The 16,152-nt window shown below is 40.9% G+C and overlaps 1 protein-coding gene across 2 annotated transcripts; it reads left to right on the top strand.

The window, feature by feature from the left end:
- The first annotated feature begins 211 nt into the window (after nucleotides 1–211).
- LAPTM4A (lysosomal protein transmembrane 4 alpha) lies at nucleotides 212–14,185 on the top strand. Of its 2 annotated transcripts, none has more exons than XM_010566636.1 (7): nucleotides 212–409; nucleotides 7,402–7,522; nucleotides 9,758–9,834; nucleotides 9,923–10,045; nucleotides 11,279–11,374; nucleotides 12,774–12,872; nucleotides 13,394–14,185. In XM_010566636.1, the coding sequence occupies exons 1-7, from the start codon at nucleotides 311–313 to the stop codon at nucleotides 13,466–13,468; spliced, it is 690 nt and encodes a 229-aa protein (XP_010564938.1). In that variant the 5' UTR covers nucleotides 212–310; the 3' UTR covers nucleotides 13,469–14,185. The 2 variants fall into 2 exon arrangements, with proteins under 2 accessions (XP_010564938.1, XP_010564939.1); XM_010566637.1 differs by having other exon boundaries at nucleotides 335–402.
- The last annotated feature ends 1,967 nt before the right edge of the window (nucleotides 14,186–16,152 follow it).

Genomic DNA, 16,152 nt, shown 5'->3' on the forward strand with positions numbered 1-16,152 from the left:
CCCGGCGGCCCCTTGGCCCCCCCTCGCCTCAGGTGAGCCCCGCCCCGCCGCCCCGCCGCCGCAGGTGAACGACAGGGCGTTGCGCCCGGGGGGGCTGCGATTGGCCCGCGGCGCCGCCGATCGCCTGTTGCCGCGGCAACGCGCACGCCCTCCCGCAGGCACACCCCCGCGCCCCCGCTGTCGGCGGCTGATTGGCCCGAGCGGCGGTGACGCGCGCGCGGGGGTTTTACGGCCCTCAGCTGGAGGGGAAGCGGCTGGAGAGGGCGAGCGGCGGGCCTGCGGGCGGGAGGTCGGCGTTGCCGCTGCCGCCATGACGTTCAAGCGGAGCCGGGACCGCTTCTACAGTACCCGCTGTTGCGGCTGCTGCCATGTGCGGACCGGCACCATTATCCTGGGCACCTGGTACATGGTGAGAGGCTGGCGCGGGGGGCAGCCGGCGCCGCTGAGGGGGCGGCGATTTGGGTCGTGCGCAGTGCGCATGCGTGGGAGCTCGGCCGCGGCCCAGCCTGGACGCGGAGTGGGCAGCGCGCATGCGCCGCCGGTGGGCCCGGGGCGGGCAGCTCCGGCGGGGGGCCATGTCGGCGGGGTCCCTCTCTCCTCGCCCGGGGTGTTCTCCTTCGGCAGTCGGCTGTCGTCGCCAGCCGTCGCCATCGTCCCCTGTGCTGCTGCGTGCGGGGGAAGCTGCGCCAGTTTGCTGGAGTCGGGCGGCGTGGTTCGGGCACCTCTTCCCTCCCGGCGTCTGTTTCGGGCTCGCCAAACCCAGTCGTCCCTTGGCGGCCTCCCTTGTTGTAGTTAGAAAAAGAAAAAGAAGCAGAAGTTGAGGGCGTTTTAATCTGGGTCTCTCAGGGGTTCTGTTACTATTCCCTTTTTTGGATTGGAGAAGTAGGGACTTTTAAACGTTTCAAACGGCACTGAACGTGTCTGTCCCTGGTAAGAGAGGAGATGCTAACGTTTGGAGAGACTGGAATTTGGGGTATGTTGAGAATACGATGATAAGGTGTGGTTCCCCTGAGTAGCGTGTAACCTCTGAGAGGAAGGTGAGGGTCTTCAAAATGAGCATGGCTTCTGCTTTTGTTGAATAGCTTTGTGGAAAGGGAAGTTCCCGTTTGCTTGGTACTGCATCCTCAACACAGTGGCTGAGGAGCAATACAAACAGCATTTGGTTTCCAAAACACCTCACACCTCTTGGTATCTGACTGGTGGGTGCTTTTTCTCTGAGGGAAGGCTGTGGTGGTGAAGCTGAAATACTAGAAATAGTTTTGATCTAGAGTGAAACAGCAATGTGAAAACAGTACCAGCAAGTTAAGGCCTGGAGCCTTCGCTTCCTTTAGTTCCCTTTTATTGAAGCCATTTCCTCATCTTTCCTTCCCCTTCCCCTCATGGGCAGTAAAGATGTGAGGGTAGTTTGAAAAAGATTGCATTATAGCTTTTCTGTTCTCCTGAAGCTGTAACCAAAGCCTGTATTCTCCTTTACCCTTCCCCAGATTGTAAAAATGGAGAATGCTGAATTTTTATGCCTTGATGTGAAGGAGTCATGCACAGAAACTGCTTTTACAGGCATGGGGATTTAAGTTTGGAGAGTTTACTGTTTATCTTCAGGAAGTGTGGGGAGAGCTTTTTTTTTATCTCAGTCCTTCCATTGACAAAAAAATGCACAGGCAAACAATAAAATGGTGGGAGAGAGGAGTGGAAGAAGAAGCGAGGTAAGGGGGTAGGAAGTGTACCAAGACTCTAGGAAAGGTGGTTTTTTTCCTTTTCCAAAAGAATTTGGAAAAAATGTCTTGGTGTTAATTAAGTTCTACTATTAGTTCATGTAAAACAGAAAAGTAAGGTCCATTGCAGTATTGAACATGGGACTTGTTTTGGAAACCTGCAAAAGCTCCAGAAGTTTTACCCTATGTTGATGGAAGGAGATCAAGAATATGCTTCTGGTACCTCAAGTAACAGCATAAATTGTTAACAGTAAGGAGACACTCATCCTTGTTGCAAAACAAATGCACCTTACTGCCTTCCCCACTTTGGTTTCCTGTTCGCAGGAGTATCTAGAAACCCAGGAACTTGATGGGGGCGGTAGGCAGGGATGTGCTTTCCCTGGCCACAGACCCAGTAGTACTTCCAGCTTCTACCTCTCTTGCTGTGCTTCTGTTTCACCTCGTTGCCTGGATGCAGCACCTCTTCCTCCTTTCTGAATCTGTGCAAATATCTGTAGTGCTTATGGACGGTGAAAAGTATGCCAGTCATTGATGAGGCTGATGGCTGCAGAGGTGTAGTGGTGTGTGAGGCAAAGCGTTCCTTTGATCTCGTGTAACTGCAATGGATTCAGGCTGCTAGAGGGAGAAATAAGTTGAGTTCAGGGTAACAGTGTACATGTGAAGTACTTCATAGCCGTGTTTTTTCTATAGACTATCAAACACTTTGTTAAACTGTGCATTGAAAATTTTTATCCAGTTCTTCCCAGCTTACAGCTGGGAAAAGGAGATAACTTTTAAGTGTGACAACTGTTAAGCTGTTTGAGCTAAAATAAAGTCTTACCATGAAGCCTTAGGTGGTCTTGCCTAATGCTTTAACTTAGGATTCAACTTTAATTCATACCTTTTGAAGGTGAAGTACGATTTGGACAGTGAAAATTAAACTTAGCTTTCTGCTGACAAACTTAAAAAAAAATTAAAATTAAATGGCCTAGGGTATGTCAGATTGTTTAGACATGTTAATGCATCATTTAAGTATATCACTAACTAGTGTTTCAGACACTAGCTTATGATAAGTATTTCTAAATAAATTCAATAATCTGCTTTTACAGTGGGACAAATAATAAGTTTCTGCAGGGGGTGGGTTTTTTTATGGGTTTGTTGGTTTTTTTTGTAAGGGAGGTAGCTTTTTGGTGGGGGAGAATGCTTAGTTCAACAATAGCTTTGTGTTACTGAAAATCTTGGTCAGCCTGTATTTTTCACTGGATAGACTGTGTTCTTGTGCTGTGCAGTACTGAAGGAATTTGATACAGAACATAAAATGGAGTGTCGTAGCAATCTACTCCAGATGTTTTAGTAAGATAAGAGTTTTGGCTATTTCATACGTGTGCGTTACTCATGTAACAAATTCTTTAGGCATTTTCCTCTTCCTTGCTTGTATATTAAGTCTTGCATCTGTCTAACTTATCTCCTCACTAAAACAGTTACATTGCTGTCCTTGTTGTGTACTTCTTGAGTCTAGAGAGAACAATGTATCTTCTAAAATGTCTGCTGTTGATGGCTGTGTGATCAAACTGCATCTTTTAAGCATGCTTCAGACAGTATGCTGCTACTGTTTCTGATAAAGAAGTAAAACTCTATTTGCAAAAAGATGAGTTCAGAACATTTCTAGTGGACTCATGCTTAAGTTCCAGGACTAATATAGTTTGGTTAACTCTGCTACACCCACTACTGTTCTGTGTAGGAAGGAAAAAGAAACCTCCTATTCCTAGCTCCATAATTGCAAACGTGTGGCTTTGAAGTTTGTTTCTTCCTGTAAACTTTCTTACTAGGCACAGTGCTTTCCAGAAGCCGGAAGCATGAACACTGCACTGGCAAAAATCAGATCAGAGTTCAATAAACAGTCTAAAAGTAATAGCATTGTTTTGGAGGGAGTGGCTGTTTCATTCTGGCAGCAAACTTCAGCAATAGAGTCAAAATGATGTAATTGCTACTGGTTAGCAGGAGGGTGAGGATGATCTCTGGAGTCATTTGTTCACTGAACGAGATTTCCAGAAATGAAGGAAAGTAACTGGTCTCAACCTAATCTCGACAGTGCTAGAAGCTCTGAAGTACTCTTATTATACTGAAAAAGAGTAATTTTAAATAAAGAAAAAAACCACCACAGCAAAACAAAACCATCTTGGCTTGTTTCTTCAGGAACATGTTTAAGGAAAAATACTGGAGAAGTGAGAGGAAGATGAGAAAGTGTAGTAGTGCAAGGCAATTTCCCTCTTCTTTCCCACTCATAAAAGGAAATAAGCAAATGCTAAGTAGGAATTCTTGTTGATGTCCAAGACTTTTAGTCGCTCGGAGTGCTTGGAGAAACCTAGACTTAATGTTCAGGCCTCCAGAGAGATGAGGCACTTACATGATTAGACATGAAATGTATACCATGGAGATAAAACTCTCTAATTAAAAAGATAATGCTTGTTATAGCCCTGCAGTCTTTTGAGTTCTGATCATATAGGGAGCTAATACTTCTATTACCAGTTTGTAATAACTGCTGGGTTTCTACTTTAATACCAGCTATTGGATTTTTTAATTTTGATACAAGCTACACCAAACTTCAGTTAAGCTCAGTTATCCCACTTACATGAGTAAAACACACTTCTTAAACTACTACAAACTAAGTTTTTTTTCATCTTAATGGAACAATCTTTTGAATTAGAATTTGAACACGCATGTTGTAATTCATTTTTTTATGATTATTTTTTGTCTTCCTAACAAGAAAGACGAGGATGGGGACTGCTGGGGTTTCTGAGGTGTTAGCTCAGAATGGTGAACTACCCACTGAGTGTTGGCTTGTCAGGGTTGGCAGGGTTTTTTGGGGTGGTGGTGGTTTTAATCTTCAGGTTACACTGAGGCTTACCTGTGCTATGTTTTTTCTGATGACTTCTCCACGTAGACCATTTGTGAACGTATATTTTATTCGCAGTGAGTGTATTCTTTTAAGCTCTGATGATGCCTTCCAGTCCAAACCATACTCTTACTGCCAGTCACATTGACTATCAAGTTGAAACAAGCCTTGTGGTCTTGCTGTTAGCAAGCTTCTGTGAAAGAAGAATGGTAGTAGTTAAAATACAGGCTCTGGCTTTGTGCTTAGAAGGACTTCTAATTTGGAGTTGTTGGTAACTCTTAATTGAAATCCATATGTTGAATATAATGAATTGCTCAGTGCTGTGATATGATTCACAAATAGCAGTAATGGAGTACTGGAAACCCTGGGGTGTTAATTGGCAGAGGTTTGGGTTTGTTGTTTGTTTTGTTTTTTTTTTTAAGTTAGTATTTTTATTCTGTCTCACTGATCCTAGCAGACTGGATTTTGAATGACTCTTATTTCCTATTTTCCTTGCACATCATTTTAGGTTGAGAAAATAAAGCTTTAATACTTTGAACTGCGCTCAGTAACTAGTGGAATTACTAAGGACTTCTGTATCCTAAATTGGGACCATGGATAGGATGAAAATAAAGTGGCAGATGTAGGATCACAGTCTCACAATTCCAAGGCATTCAAGTTCTTCAGTACTTTATATTAATTCAAGTGCTGCTTGCTCTTTATCTTGAGGCAGATAGCCATCATGGTGGTTAAACTCAGTATTGTAGTAGTATTGTCTTTGTCCTGAAGTTTATCACTATTTAAGTTAAAATGATGACTGTGTATAAACAAAAAATGATTTAGCTTTAATTGAACATGTCTCTTTGTGTTTTATGAAGTAGAAATTAATGTTTAACTGCCAGAGATCTGAACCTTGACATAAGCATTTTAAACCAAGTACAGAGCAGGAAGTTATTTTCCAAAGTATGGGTTGATACCACTGGCTCACTTACAGCAAGGCAGAAATAGAAGGCTTGAAAATACATCAAGAGCAGAAAGCCAGAACAGAGAAGGATGAAACAGTAGTGGTGAGAGAATATAGTATTCTATACATTTGAACAATGGTGAAGCAAAATAAAAGATTTAGACAAGTGGCAGATGAGCAACTTGACAGTTTGCCCTGTAGGAAGTGTCTTTTGAGGGGGAAAATATGCTCATTTCAAGGCTAAAGATACTGGTGGCTAAACTTACTTTTTTACTGCCAACTGTACTAGTTTTTATATTTTACACTCTAAGGCATAAAATGGAGTATACAAGTGACTGAAAGTAGCTGGAATTTCCAGTAAGTTTGTATAGTACATGGTGATATGATAACATTTCTACAAAATAATCAGCTTTGATTTCACTAACGGGTTCTTTTTAGCAGAAAGTGTAAGCAAGGTTATCACAATATCTCTAAACCCTAGGGGAAAAAAAAAAAAGAAAAAACCGACAAAACCCTTAAAAAAAAACCAACAAAAAACCCAACTTGTAGGAACTGTAAGTCTTAAAAGCTAAAATTCCTTTTAAATGTTCAAAAGCTTTTTTTTCCTTATTGAAAACTTCAATAATTGTGCGTAGACTTGCCACTGTTGCTATCACTGACTCCTGAAACCAGGCCAGTAAAAGAAGAAATGTTTGGCAAATATTCTTAAGTTGTGACAAACTGTGAACCAAATTGTTTTGGTTTTTTTTTTCGTTTGAGGCTAATTGTAAAAGATCCTGCTGCTGGTGGTGACTGTACTGAATACTGATTGGAAAAGGACTGCAGCTTGAAAAGACCGTCATGACTTTTTTGTTGTTGTTGTTACGCAGTCTTTTTCTTTGGCATGTCTCTCCAGATATTAGTAACAGAAACTATGCCCCTGTAAATCTTGAATAGGTTATAAATGTTGTGAAGGCAATTTTGCAGATGCTTAAGCTGCTTCTGACTCTTTGAGCTCTTACTGTTACTGCAAGCATTTCTGGTATGTACCAATATGGGGAAACAGAAGTAGTCTTCAATGGCAGTGTAAATGAAGAGAAGGACCAGTAAGCATGTAGCCAGTGCTGAATGCTTACAAATTTTGAGGTTCAATCTTTGTGTGAGATTTTTTTTAACTCCATCTGTGTTTGTGTAGCCTTACTGATGAGGTTTTAATGACAGATCTAGGAAGGGGAGGGAGAATGACAGATCTCCACTGCTTGTATTAAAACTAATATGGGAGAAATTAAGAAGCTACGTTTGAGGATCAGAGCTATAGTGGAAGTTTTCCCTCATACACTCGGTATTCACTGTGTGATGCTTACACATACCCTTGTACTGCTTGCCCCTCCAGCACTGTTTGAGAGTAGGGTGCAGTACCTTCTCTGTGCATTAAATTAATTCTGCCTTTCAATTTGTTGTAGAAAGCAGAAACTCTTTCCAAATGTTCCCATTGTGTCTGTTATTGTAGCTTTTCCTTCCTGGCCTCTTTTAACTGTTTCCAGTTTTCCGGTTTATGGACCTGTGCGTCATGCAGCAATAGTTTAATTACGTCATTTGAATCCCTACAAACTCTATCCATCCTCTTAGTTTGTGAAGTTATTTAGTTGTGATTGATTAAAACCTGCAAGTGTCCAGTGCTCTTCTAGTTGTTTTGGTAGCGGTTTAAACTAAGTCAGCTTGAAATGTAATCGTAAGTTGAGTTGGTTTTTTGTTTTGTTTTTTTTTCTTCTGCATATAGGCAAAGCAAAGAGTTTATTTCCAACTGAAATAAAAGATTTATTAGTGTGTCCTTAAAAAGATCATAGCTGTTGCAGTGTAAATAACCTTTAGGTAACTGTAATCTTTCTCAGGTGGTGAACTTGCTGATGGGCATCTTGTTGACAGTAGAAGTGACTCATCCAAATATAGTGCCAACTGTTGATATCCAGTATGAAGTCATCGGAAATTACTACGCTTCTGAGAGAATGGCTGGTAGGTGTTTAACTCTGCTGTCTGATTAGAAAATAAAGTATGCAGTATCATGGTGTATTTGCCTTACACTAGTGTGTAATATATGCATACAGCTTTTAAATATGGTTGCCTTGTTTTCTGAATTTCTCTTTTAATTATTCTGGAATTGAGTTGTTCTACAAGAATAAAAAAACCCCACAACGTTTATGGAATATTATTTTTACTTCATATTATTCCTAAGCATCTTAAATGATACGATTTCTAATCTCTAATGCTTGGACTGTCAAAGTACGTGTGGAACATCTCTAATTCACTTTCTCCATGAACATTTACTATCTTTGCTGTGTCAGTAAAACAAAAAGCAGAAAAGTATTTTTAAAGACTTTTTTTGAATTTCTGGTGATCCTCATAGATTTAAGGAAAAAGCTTACAGCTATTGTGTATGAGTTTACTAAGAGGAAAACCATGCCATCTTTCTAAGAAGAGTGGAAGAATTGGGATGCCAAGTATTGGAGTGAAACCAAAGTATTTATCTAAAAAGTTTGACATGCAGAAGAAATGGAAGAGAAAGCATCATGAGCAAAATTAAACCTCCTTTCCACACTATTGTTATAGATTAAGTCTATGATGTGTACAAGTGCAATTGGTGTCAAACTTTTGTCTGTAATGACCAAGCTTTTTAACTGTAGTATGACATATAAACTTGGGTGCATGCTTTGTTTTTTCTTGGTTTTATATGTGCATAAATATGTTTAGTGTGGCACTTCTAATGTGTCTCGTCTCAGTCTGTTGTATTACACTAAAATTCAGGAAGGGTCAGATCCAGTCTGGAGTGAAGATAAATAGTACAGCACAAATCTGTGTTTTGAGAGTTCTGGTTTACAGTCTTCATGTTAATTGTTCATGACCTGAGGATCTGTCAGTTCTGACCTGTGACTGTAACTCTTGTTTGTTAGTAATGAAATGAGTGGGAACAAGGACCAATTACTTCATAAAGCCAAGATATTAAATAAAGCTACAGCAGATATCTGTAAAATGTTGTATGTTCTGCAATGAATGTTGGTGTACTTGGTAGCCTTAAGCTCATGTGACTGAGAGATGCTTATGAAGCTGAAGGTGCTTTCTCTACTCTTTAGTGTAAAATGGCTATCACATGCTTTTGACTTAAAGATTCTTTTTTCCCATGTTGGGACATGGGCTAGAGGGTTTTGTGTGCATGAAGTGATATTACAGTTTTGATTGTGCATGTGGATATTGTGAGTAACAAATCCTCAGAAGAAAACCACGCTTGTTGGTTATTGCTGAGTACTTAAGGCCCTCTGATAACATAGTGCATTTCAGACATGGGAGGGCCGACTCCTTGATGCTATCTGTGTATGTAGATATTATTATCTTGTACTGAATTGGGTACATAAGTGCTTCTACAGTGTATCTTTTCCAATCAGTTGCAGACTAGAAAGTTATGATTCTCAGATCATCTCTTTCAAGCGTGGGAGCTAGAAAAGTTTGGCTTCAGTATTGCTAAAAATATTAATTTACCACATCTATAGACTCTCAAGCTGGTTTCTTTCTCTGTGTTTAAAAATGTAAACTGTGCTTGCTGCAGGAGAATGAGTATAATCTAACTGGTGGAAAGCAGCTGTGCTTCTGTCATCAGTAACTGTGATGCACAAGGAGAATCTTTATCATTCAGTTTCCATGAGTGTCCTGGATTCTGCTACCGTTTGGCTTCTGTTCCACTGCTTTTTCTTCTAAATAATGGGATACCTTCCACACAGTGATTTCCTGTTTTCCTTAGTGTTACTGAAGGAGCAGTGCTGCTCCCACTGCCAATGACCGAATTACATAATCAAATAATTTTGAAGTGTAAAAGGTTGATATTGTGCTAGCTTCACTTAAAATTCTTTCCAGTTGTAAAGTTAATCACCCACATTCTTTTAGCACTGACATATATTGCAAATCAGCACCATTATGTTGCATTACTATCAAACTATGTCAGGCTTCTAATTGGTATGTCTGAGCTTCATTCAGGCTTTTGATTAAAGAAGAGGGATTTTTCCAAATGCCTGCTGGTTTTATTGAACCAGGTCTTTTTCCATTAGGAGAGATCTGAGTTACTCAATTGTGCTGTGGCTAGTTTGACAGATGAAACAGTTGAAAACAGATCATAGTAATGGATAGAGCTTGGGTACATGTCAGCTGCAGTGTGACAACTTCAGGAAATGACTGATGCTTACTGTTTTTCTTTTAATGCAGAAAATGCCTGCGTTCTATTTGCTATCTCCCTCCTCATGTTCACAATCAGTGCAATGATGGTGTATGGTGCAATTGCTGTAAGTATATTTAGTCTATGGTTTTAAACTTGCTACTTGAATTTTTAACTAAACACCTTATAGGCTGCTGCTTTTTTCTTTTTCTTAGCATCGTGTAGGCTGGCTGATCCCATTTTTCTGTTACCAACTCTTTGACTTTGTGCTCAGTTGTCTGGTTGCCATCAGTTCTCTAACCTACTTGCCCAGAATCAAGGATTACTTGGATCAGTTGGTAAGTGTTTCTTCAGCTCAAGTTGATATTTTACATTTGAAATTAAACTTTGGTTTAATTGGGTAAGTGACTGAGCTATAGTTATCTTCCTGTGCATAAGAAAAAGGAATTCAGACTGCAGCAGCCATAGGGGATGACTGTTAGGGTGGTTATGAGAATGAGAATTTATCAGAGGTGGAAGGGCCAGAGGTGTCATTGCTCCCTAAAAGGAAAGCCAGGGAGAGTAAAGAAGAAATGTGACGGGAATTGTTGGTTTAAACTGCGTTTGCTACATTTGCACTCGAAACAAAGATGTTTGTAACCCTTCAAGCAATGTGGTTCTGGCAGGTTTGCTAGTGCAGATTAAAAATGTCTTGACCCTTACTTGGTGGGGAAGGGGAAGAAGAGTATAGGTAAGGATCGATATGATGTAGGGTCTTAACAGCATTATGGGATGGAATCTGAGATTCGGAGGGTTCCTTTTTACATTCTGTAGAACTCTTCTTGTTTTGCAACAATGCCTTCTAAGGAAACTGTAATGGAGTTTTCATTAAGACTGCCTGTGTTTTAACTGCAAAAATACTCAATGGATAGAATACACTCTTAGTTAATGGGGATCGCAAGCTCTTCCTGGCTGGTGTTTTAGATGTTTAAAAAAAAATCCTTTTTAAAACAGATAAAAAACCTGGTTTGGTGTTGGAGAGAGGCTTTGTTACTGTGGTCAGGGAAAGAGAAGAGTCTGAAATTCGCAGAAGCTCTTTGTTTTGTCTCTTCTGACTTTCTTTTCTATTCTGCACACATGTATGTTACTGACTGGTTGGACTGACAGGAGGTAATTAATACAAAGTCATTAAAGAGTTAGCAAGTAGAGGACCATAAGTACAAATGCTGTGCTGCCGCTGTTAAAAATGAAATTTCATGGATATCTGTCTCACATATTAGTCTCTAATACATGCTATTAGAGATTGAGGTAGTGACTAGGGACATAGATAGTACAAGGCTTCTGTATAGGTAGCCCGTTTCTGCAGTGACCTGTTCTTGCAGGATAGAGGCAGGATAAATACTGTGCTTTCTGGGAGGATAAAGAAGCAGCTAGTGAGAAACAGAACTTTTTGTTGTTTCTGGGGGAGTAGTTTACACAAGAGTTTGTTTCATTTGGTGTGAAGTTTGGATGTCCTTCTGTCATATTTGTGACTGTGCAGTGTTAATGCTTATCTCTGCCCTTTCTCTCCATTCCCTATTTTTTTTAATTAGCCGGATTTTCCTTACAAAGATGATCTCCTTGCCTTGGACTCCAGCTGTCTCTTGTTTATTGTTCTGGTGTTCTTTGCTTTATTTATCATTTTAAAGGTAAGTTAAAATTTAAGCATGTGTCTGTTTCATGAGTTACTACATTAAGATGCTACCAATCTGAGTTAATTCTCAATGCTGAATTAAGAACTCAGCTGACTTCTTAATGCTGAGTTCAGAACTTTTTTGAGCAGAATTGTTAGGATGTTCAGTTATGGTATGGCTTAAGACTTACATTTTGTGTACTGGTGTCTTCAGCTAACTTGTTTGTGTGCAGTGGGGCATGTTTATGCAGCTCTGCCCTTCCTGAGTAGGAAGTAGGAATGCACAAGACTTCAAATACCATCTTTTTGCATAAGTGGAGATAAATATAATGTTTGTAATTAAGCTTGTAGTGAAACAATATTGAGTTACTGCCTACAAGTTTTCTAAACAAAACTTCTAAAATCTCTCACTGTGCCTAACAAACCAGGGTGCATGGTTTGGAAGGAAGATGATGGAAGAAGGAAATGCATATGTTAGTTCAGAGCTGCATCTTTCTTCCTACTGAAGGGTGATATTAAGAATTATTTTCTTTCTGAAGATCTAAATACGGAGGCATTCATTTGAATTACAAAAACTTTTGTGCAGACAAAGCATATTAGAGAAATGAGTTGATAATACATATTGGCCGTGACAATATTCCTTTATTGCATCCAGATTGAATTTAAGAAAAAAATGAAGTAATGAAAGAATTTTACTCACTTCCTATACTTTCTCCAAGAGGAATGTCTGACTGGGGGGCATGGAAGCCTAATACAGTAGATGATATTTTTGTGTTGATTGGGAAATTCAGTACCTTGTGTATAACTATGTGCTAACTTGCCAATGAAAAATTCAGAGATTAATATTATGCAGATTAATTATTAAAAAAATCTAATCCTCATCAGAGCATGATAGTATGTCTTTCTACAGCAGTTAATGTTGAATTAAAGTCCAGGCTACTTTGCGCTACCATCTTCTCCTTGCCACCCCAGCTGGGTGTTTGTGCCTTCTCCTTCGTTCTGGTAGTTGGACAAATAGTACTGTTAACTCAGGGATGAGTGGGATTGTGCTGTTGGCCTGATGTCCTCCTCTTCCTCCTGGCAAGTTTGGACTGAGATCCATAGAAGCATAAGCTGGTTGGGGATTAATTTGATTAGCTCTGCTGAGGCAGATAGAGAGATTAGTTGAATGGATCTGTGAATTCTTTTGCTAAAACCTGTGTGGCTTAGCCTCTCTGAGTCACTATGATAGCAAAGCTAAATGGGGAACAGCATTGGTATGTGGCTAAATCTGTGAAATAGCAGCCATTCCTCAGATATGTATCGACTAAGTTGATTTATGCTCCTTTTTGTCATGTGAATGTAATCCAGCATCTAATTTCTGAATCAGCTAATGCATATGGGGCCTCTTTAAAGAGAAATTTCTCTTCTTTCAGGCATATCTAATTAACTGTGTATGGAACTGCTATAAATACATCAGCAACAGAAACTTGCCAGAGATAGCTGTGTACCCTGCTTTTGAAGCTCCTCCACAGGTAAAACCTTTTTGAGATTAAAATTAAACAATGCTGGTTCCTTTTAAGTAGAAAACCACCATATCCATATACATTTATAAGCCTTGTCCAGCTTTCTACACAAAGACTGGAAAGATCAAAAAGTTCAGCTAACATTATGGTGGGTTGTTTCTTAGTTTCATTCTTACAGTGCATAAAGTTGGAGATTTTATAGAGAAAAGTCTTCGAATGTTTTTCGTGTAGTAGAGTGAAGCTTTCTGATCGCACCAGTCAAAACCTTCCTTGCTGCTTTGCAAAACCAAGAGATAGTGGGGTGGAATGAATGACCTCAGGTTAGGTTCAGCAGCACAGTAAACTACTGTTGTACCTTCTTTCACTTCCCCACTAGCTTACTAGGAACAGCAGTAAGTTCTTACTAAAAAAACATTTGCCTGCAACAGAGAATTAAGTTGCTGATGGGGCATGTATGTTTTTGTTCTGTTTGTTTTTTGGTTTTTTTCTAAACCTTCTGCATTAATCTCTTCAAAATGTCTTCTCTTTAGTATGTTCTGCCAACCTATGAAATGGCAGTGAAGATGCCTGAGAAGGAGCCTCCACCTCCCTACATACCTGCCTGAAGCAGTTTTTATGTTAATTAACATCTGTACCAGCTTCCTGGGGGTTTTGTCTTTTAATCTTGCAAAACTGCTTAAGTAATAGAAATATTCAGGGCTTTAGGAGCAAACTGTTCTGTTTAAAATATGTTTGATATAAACTTACTAAGCAAAACACATCTGGGAGTGATTTTGTTTGCTTTAATTTTTGTTCTCCTTAATGCTCTTAAACATTTTATTGCCTTAGGGCCTTATACTGCAAGAACTTATGCATGTGACTAACTTGTGGCTTTTAATAATACCAACTGAGCCAATCTATGATTGAAGTTAGCTACAATTATAAGTGTCGGCAGGATTGTGCCCTTAATTTATATTAATTTTTTTGTAAAGTAGTTCATAAAGACAATCTGATCGTGCAGCAAAATGACAGTTTGCCTTTATCCTTTTTTTGGACGGGGAGGGGGTTTGAATGTGGTATATATGTGACTTTTTTTACTTTGCACTTTTCTCATATGTTATCTTACCTTTATTGTGGGTTTATTTTGGTTATCCTATGTCTTGGAACACAGTATTTTTCAGGAAGAAGTGAGGGTGGCACAGGAGTTCTATTACAATGTGCTGTGAACGCAAGAAAAATAAATAGAAATGTGGAAGATGGTTGCATGCTTCTAATCTTATATGTATTTTCCTCTTTGTGATAAATGATACTTAAATAAATCTTTTACGAAATGTTTACCAGTAGCCTTGGTTGATCTGTTTGTCGTTTGGTTTTTTTAAGTGCTTCAGTGTACTGCAGATAGTCCCGTGTATATGCAGCTTAGTGAACACTGGCTTCCTACAGGTTGTTTAGTGGTTGATCTGTGTTCTTCAGCAAAAGTCCTCCTGTGAGTGGAGAATGTGGATTTCCTTTAATGTAAAAGCTTGTATTGCAGCCTTTGCAGTTCAAGTACTTGGGTGTCTTCTACTTGTCTGATTGTTACTTACGCATAAGCTGGGAAAAGGGAATTGTACCAGAGGCTTCTAGCCTTTGAGGCAAATTTGATGTCTGATGAACTCAGGTGATAAGAGCAGGACAGACACCCAGTAGGACTACAATGTTATTTACATTGGAAAATGTCCAAAGTTGTTGGACATATGCCATAACTTCAGAAATGTTCTTCTAAAGAAAAAATAAAAACCAACCAAACAAAAAAAAAAACCACAAACAACAACTTTCTACTCTTCCTCCTCTGTAGTAAGAGGTAAAAGACAGTTTAATGATCTGCTAGTACATCTGAAGGAAAAAATGGCTTTCTACTTTGGAAGATAAAAGGGACCTGGGATTAAACTCTGGAAAAAAGGCATACAGGTTCTTGGTTATTCTAGTCTGTTCAAGTATGTACCTCCTTCCTGTCCCCCTGACATTTAAAAATGCCCTCTGTCATTACTGTGCTATCAGTAATAGTTTAATTTGTTTTTCCCTTTACCTAAGGTGCCATCTGTGAGAGTACCTTAAGCTGTGGTGGTGCCACTGTTCTGGCAGTGCCCTGCCCTTCCAGTTACCCCGTGCACCCGGGGCTGTCGGCAGCTGCACTCAATTTCCAAGTTCTGAGGAACTGCATTGGATCGGACTCGCAAAGAGACTTCAAAGCCAGGGAATCTTTCGATGCTGGCAGAGACTGCTTAAATGTGATTTCTGGGGGTGGGGAGTGGGGCTGAAAGACTACATGAAATTCGAGTGGTCTGAGAAACGCACAGCAGAAACTATTGGGGGGTTGTGGGATACTCAAGTACTGATCCCAGAGCATACACTCTGGCCTGGATCCATCTGCACTGAGGGAGATTCAGTGTGTGTTACAGAATGAAGCCAAAAACCTGCTCCTTCATTAGCTGTCTGACCGTGAGTGGGCACCAAAGGAACTTGGAAGTGTTGGAGATGGGCAGAGAGCTTCGGCCAAGGGCTGGGTGCTGAGACTTCCCAAACCCTGGGTGGGCAATCATATGGGCGAGCAGTATTTGGCAGCAGCAGGCACTGCTTGAAATTTGGGTGGTGTTGCTTGCTCAGAGCTGCAGCCTCCTCTAGGAGATGAAGGCCGTTGTACTCCACTGGACCCCTGTCCTGGGGCTTCCCTCAGCACAAAGGGTGGTGTTCCCTCCCCGATTTTGTTTGCAGGTTTTGTGAATGTGATGGTGGCCTCTTCCACAGTCAGGACAGTACCTGCCTGAGACTGCACTGCTGGTGGGTTGTGAGGGCATGGTCCTGTTCCCCTTAACGGAGGTGAAGGGAGAAAAGATGGTCCTGTAGTCCAACGTGTTGACTGGGGGTTTGGCAAAGGTGTCTTCTAAAAGAGCGTGCTGGAGGTCGTAGTGGATTTGTGCTCTAAACCGTGCTTTCTGTTAAAGCTTGCCGCAGCTTCCCACAGGGGCTGGGGGGATTTGCAGTGCTAGGGGCCAGACAGAATGGCCTAGGTTAGGTTTGACAACAGGGAGGGCGGTGTTTTTCGCCTCAGTGATCCCGCTGTCAGCTTCTTCTCCCGTTCTTGGCAAACAGCGCCCTGGAGCTAAATCCTCGAGCCTAGGGAGCGCAAAGCTAGCAGACCTGCACCGCCTAACTGCAGGGGCGGGAGAACGGGTGAGTTTGTATGCCGGCCCCCGGGTTTGAACGCTGCCCCTGCCCACACTTCACTCGAATGCCCGCAGCCCCTCCCTCCCCCCCCGAGCCAGGGCTG

Source organism: Haliaeetus leucocephalus, unplaced genomic scaffold (genome assembly GCF_000737465.1).
Source record: "Haliaeetus leucocephalus isolate CR32 unplaced genomic scaffold, Haliaeetus_leucocephalus-4.0 Scaffold217, whole genome shotgun sequence".
Classification (NCBI taxonomy): domain Eukaryota; kingdom Metazoa; phylum Chordata; class Aves; order Accipitriformes; family Accipitridae; genus Haliaeetus; species Haliaeetus leucocephalus.

Excerpts from the sequence above, each read along its gene's own strand:
- LAPTM4A (XM_010566636.1), top strand. The coding sequence starts at position 311 with ATGACGTTCAAGCGGAGCCGGGACCGCTTCTACAGTACCCGCTGTTGC. Across the intron at positions 9,835-9,922 it reads TGGTGTATGGTGCAATTGCT|CATCGTGTAGGCTGGCTGAT; the intron begins GTAAGTATATTT and ends TCTTTTTCTTAG. Across the intron at positions 11,375-12,773 it reads CTTTATTTATCATTTTAAAG|GCATATCTAATTAACTGTGT; the intron begins GTAAGTTAAAAT and ends CTCTTCTTTCAG.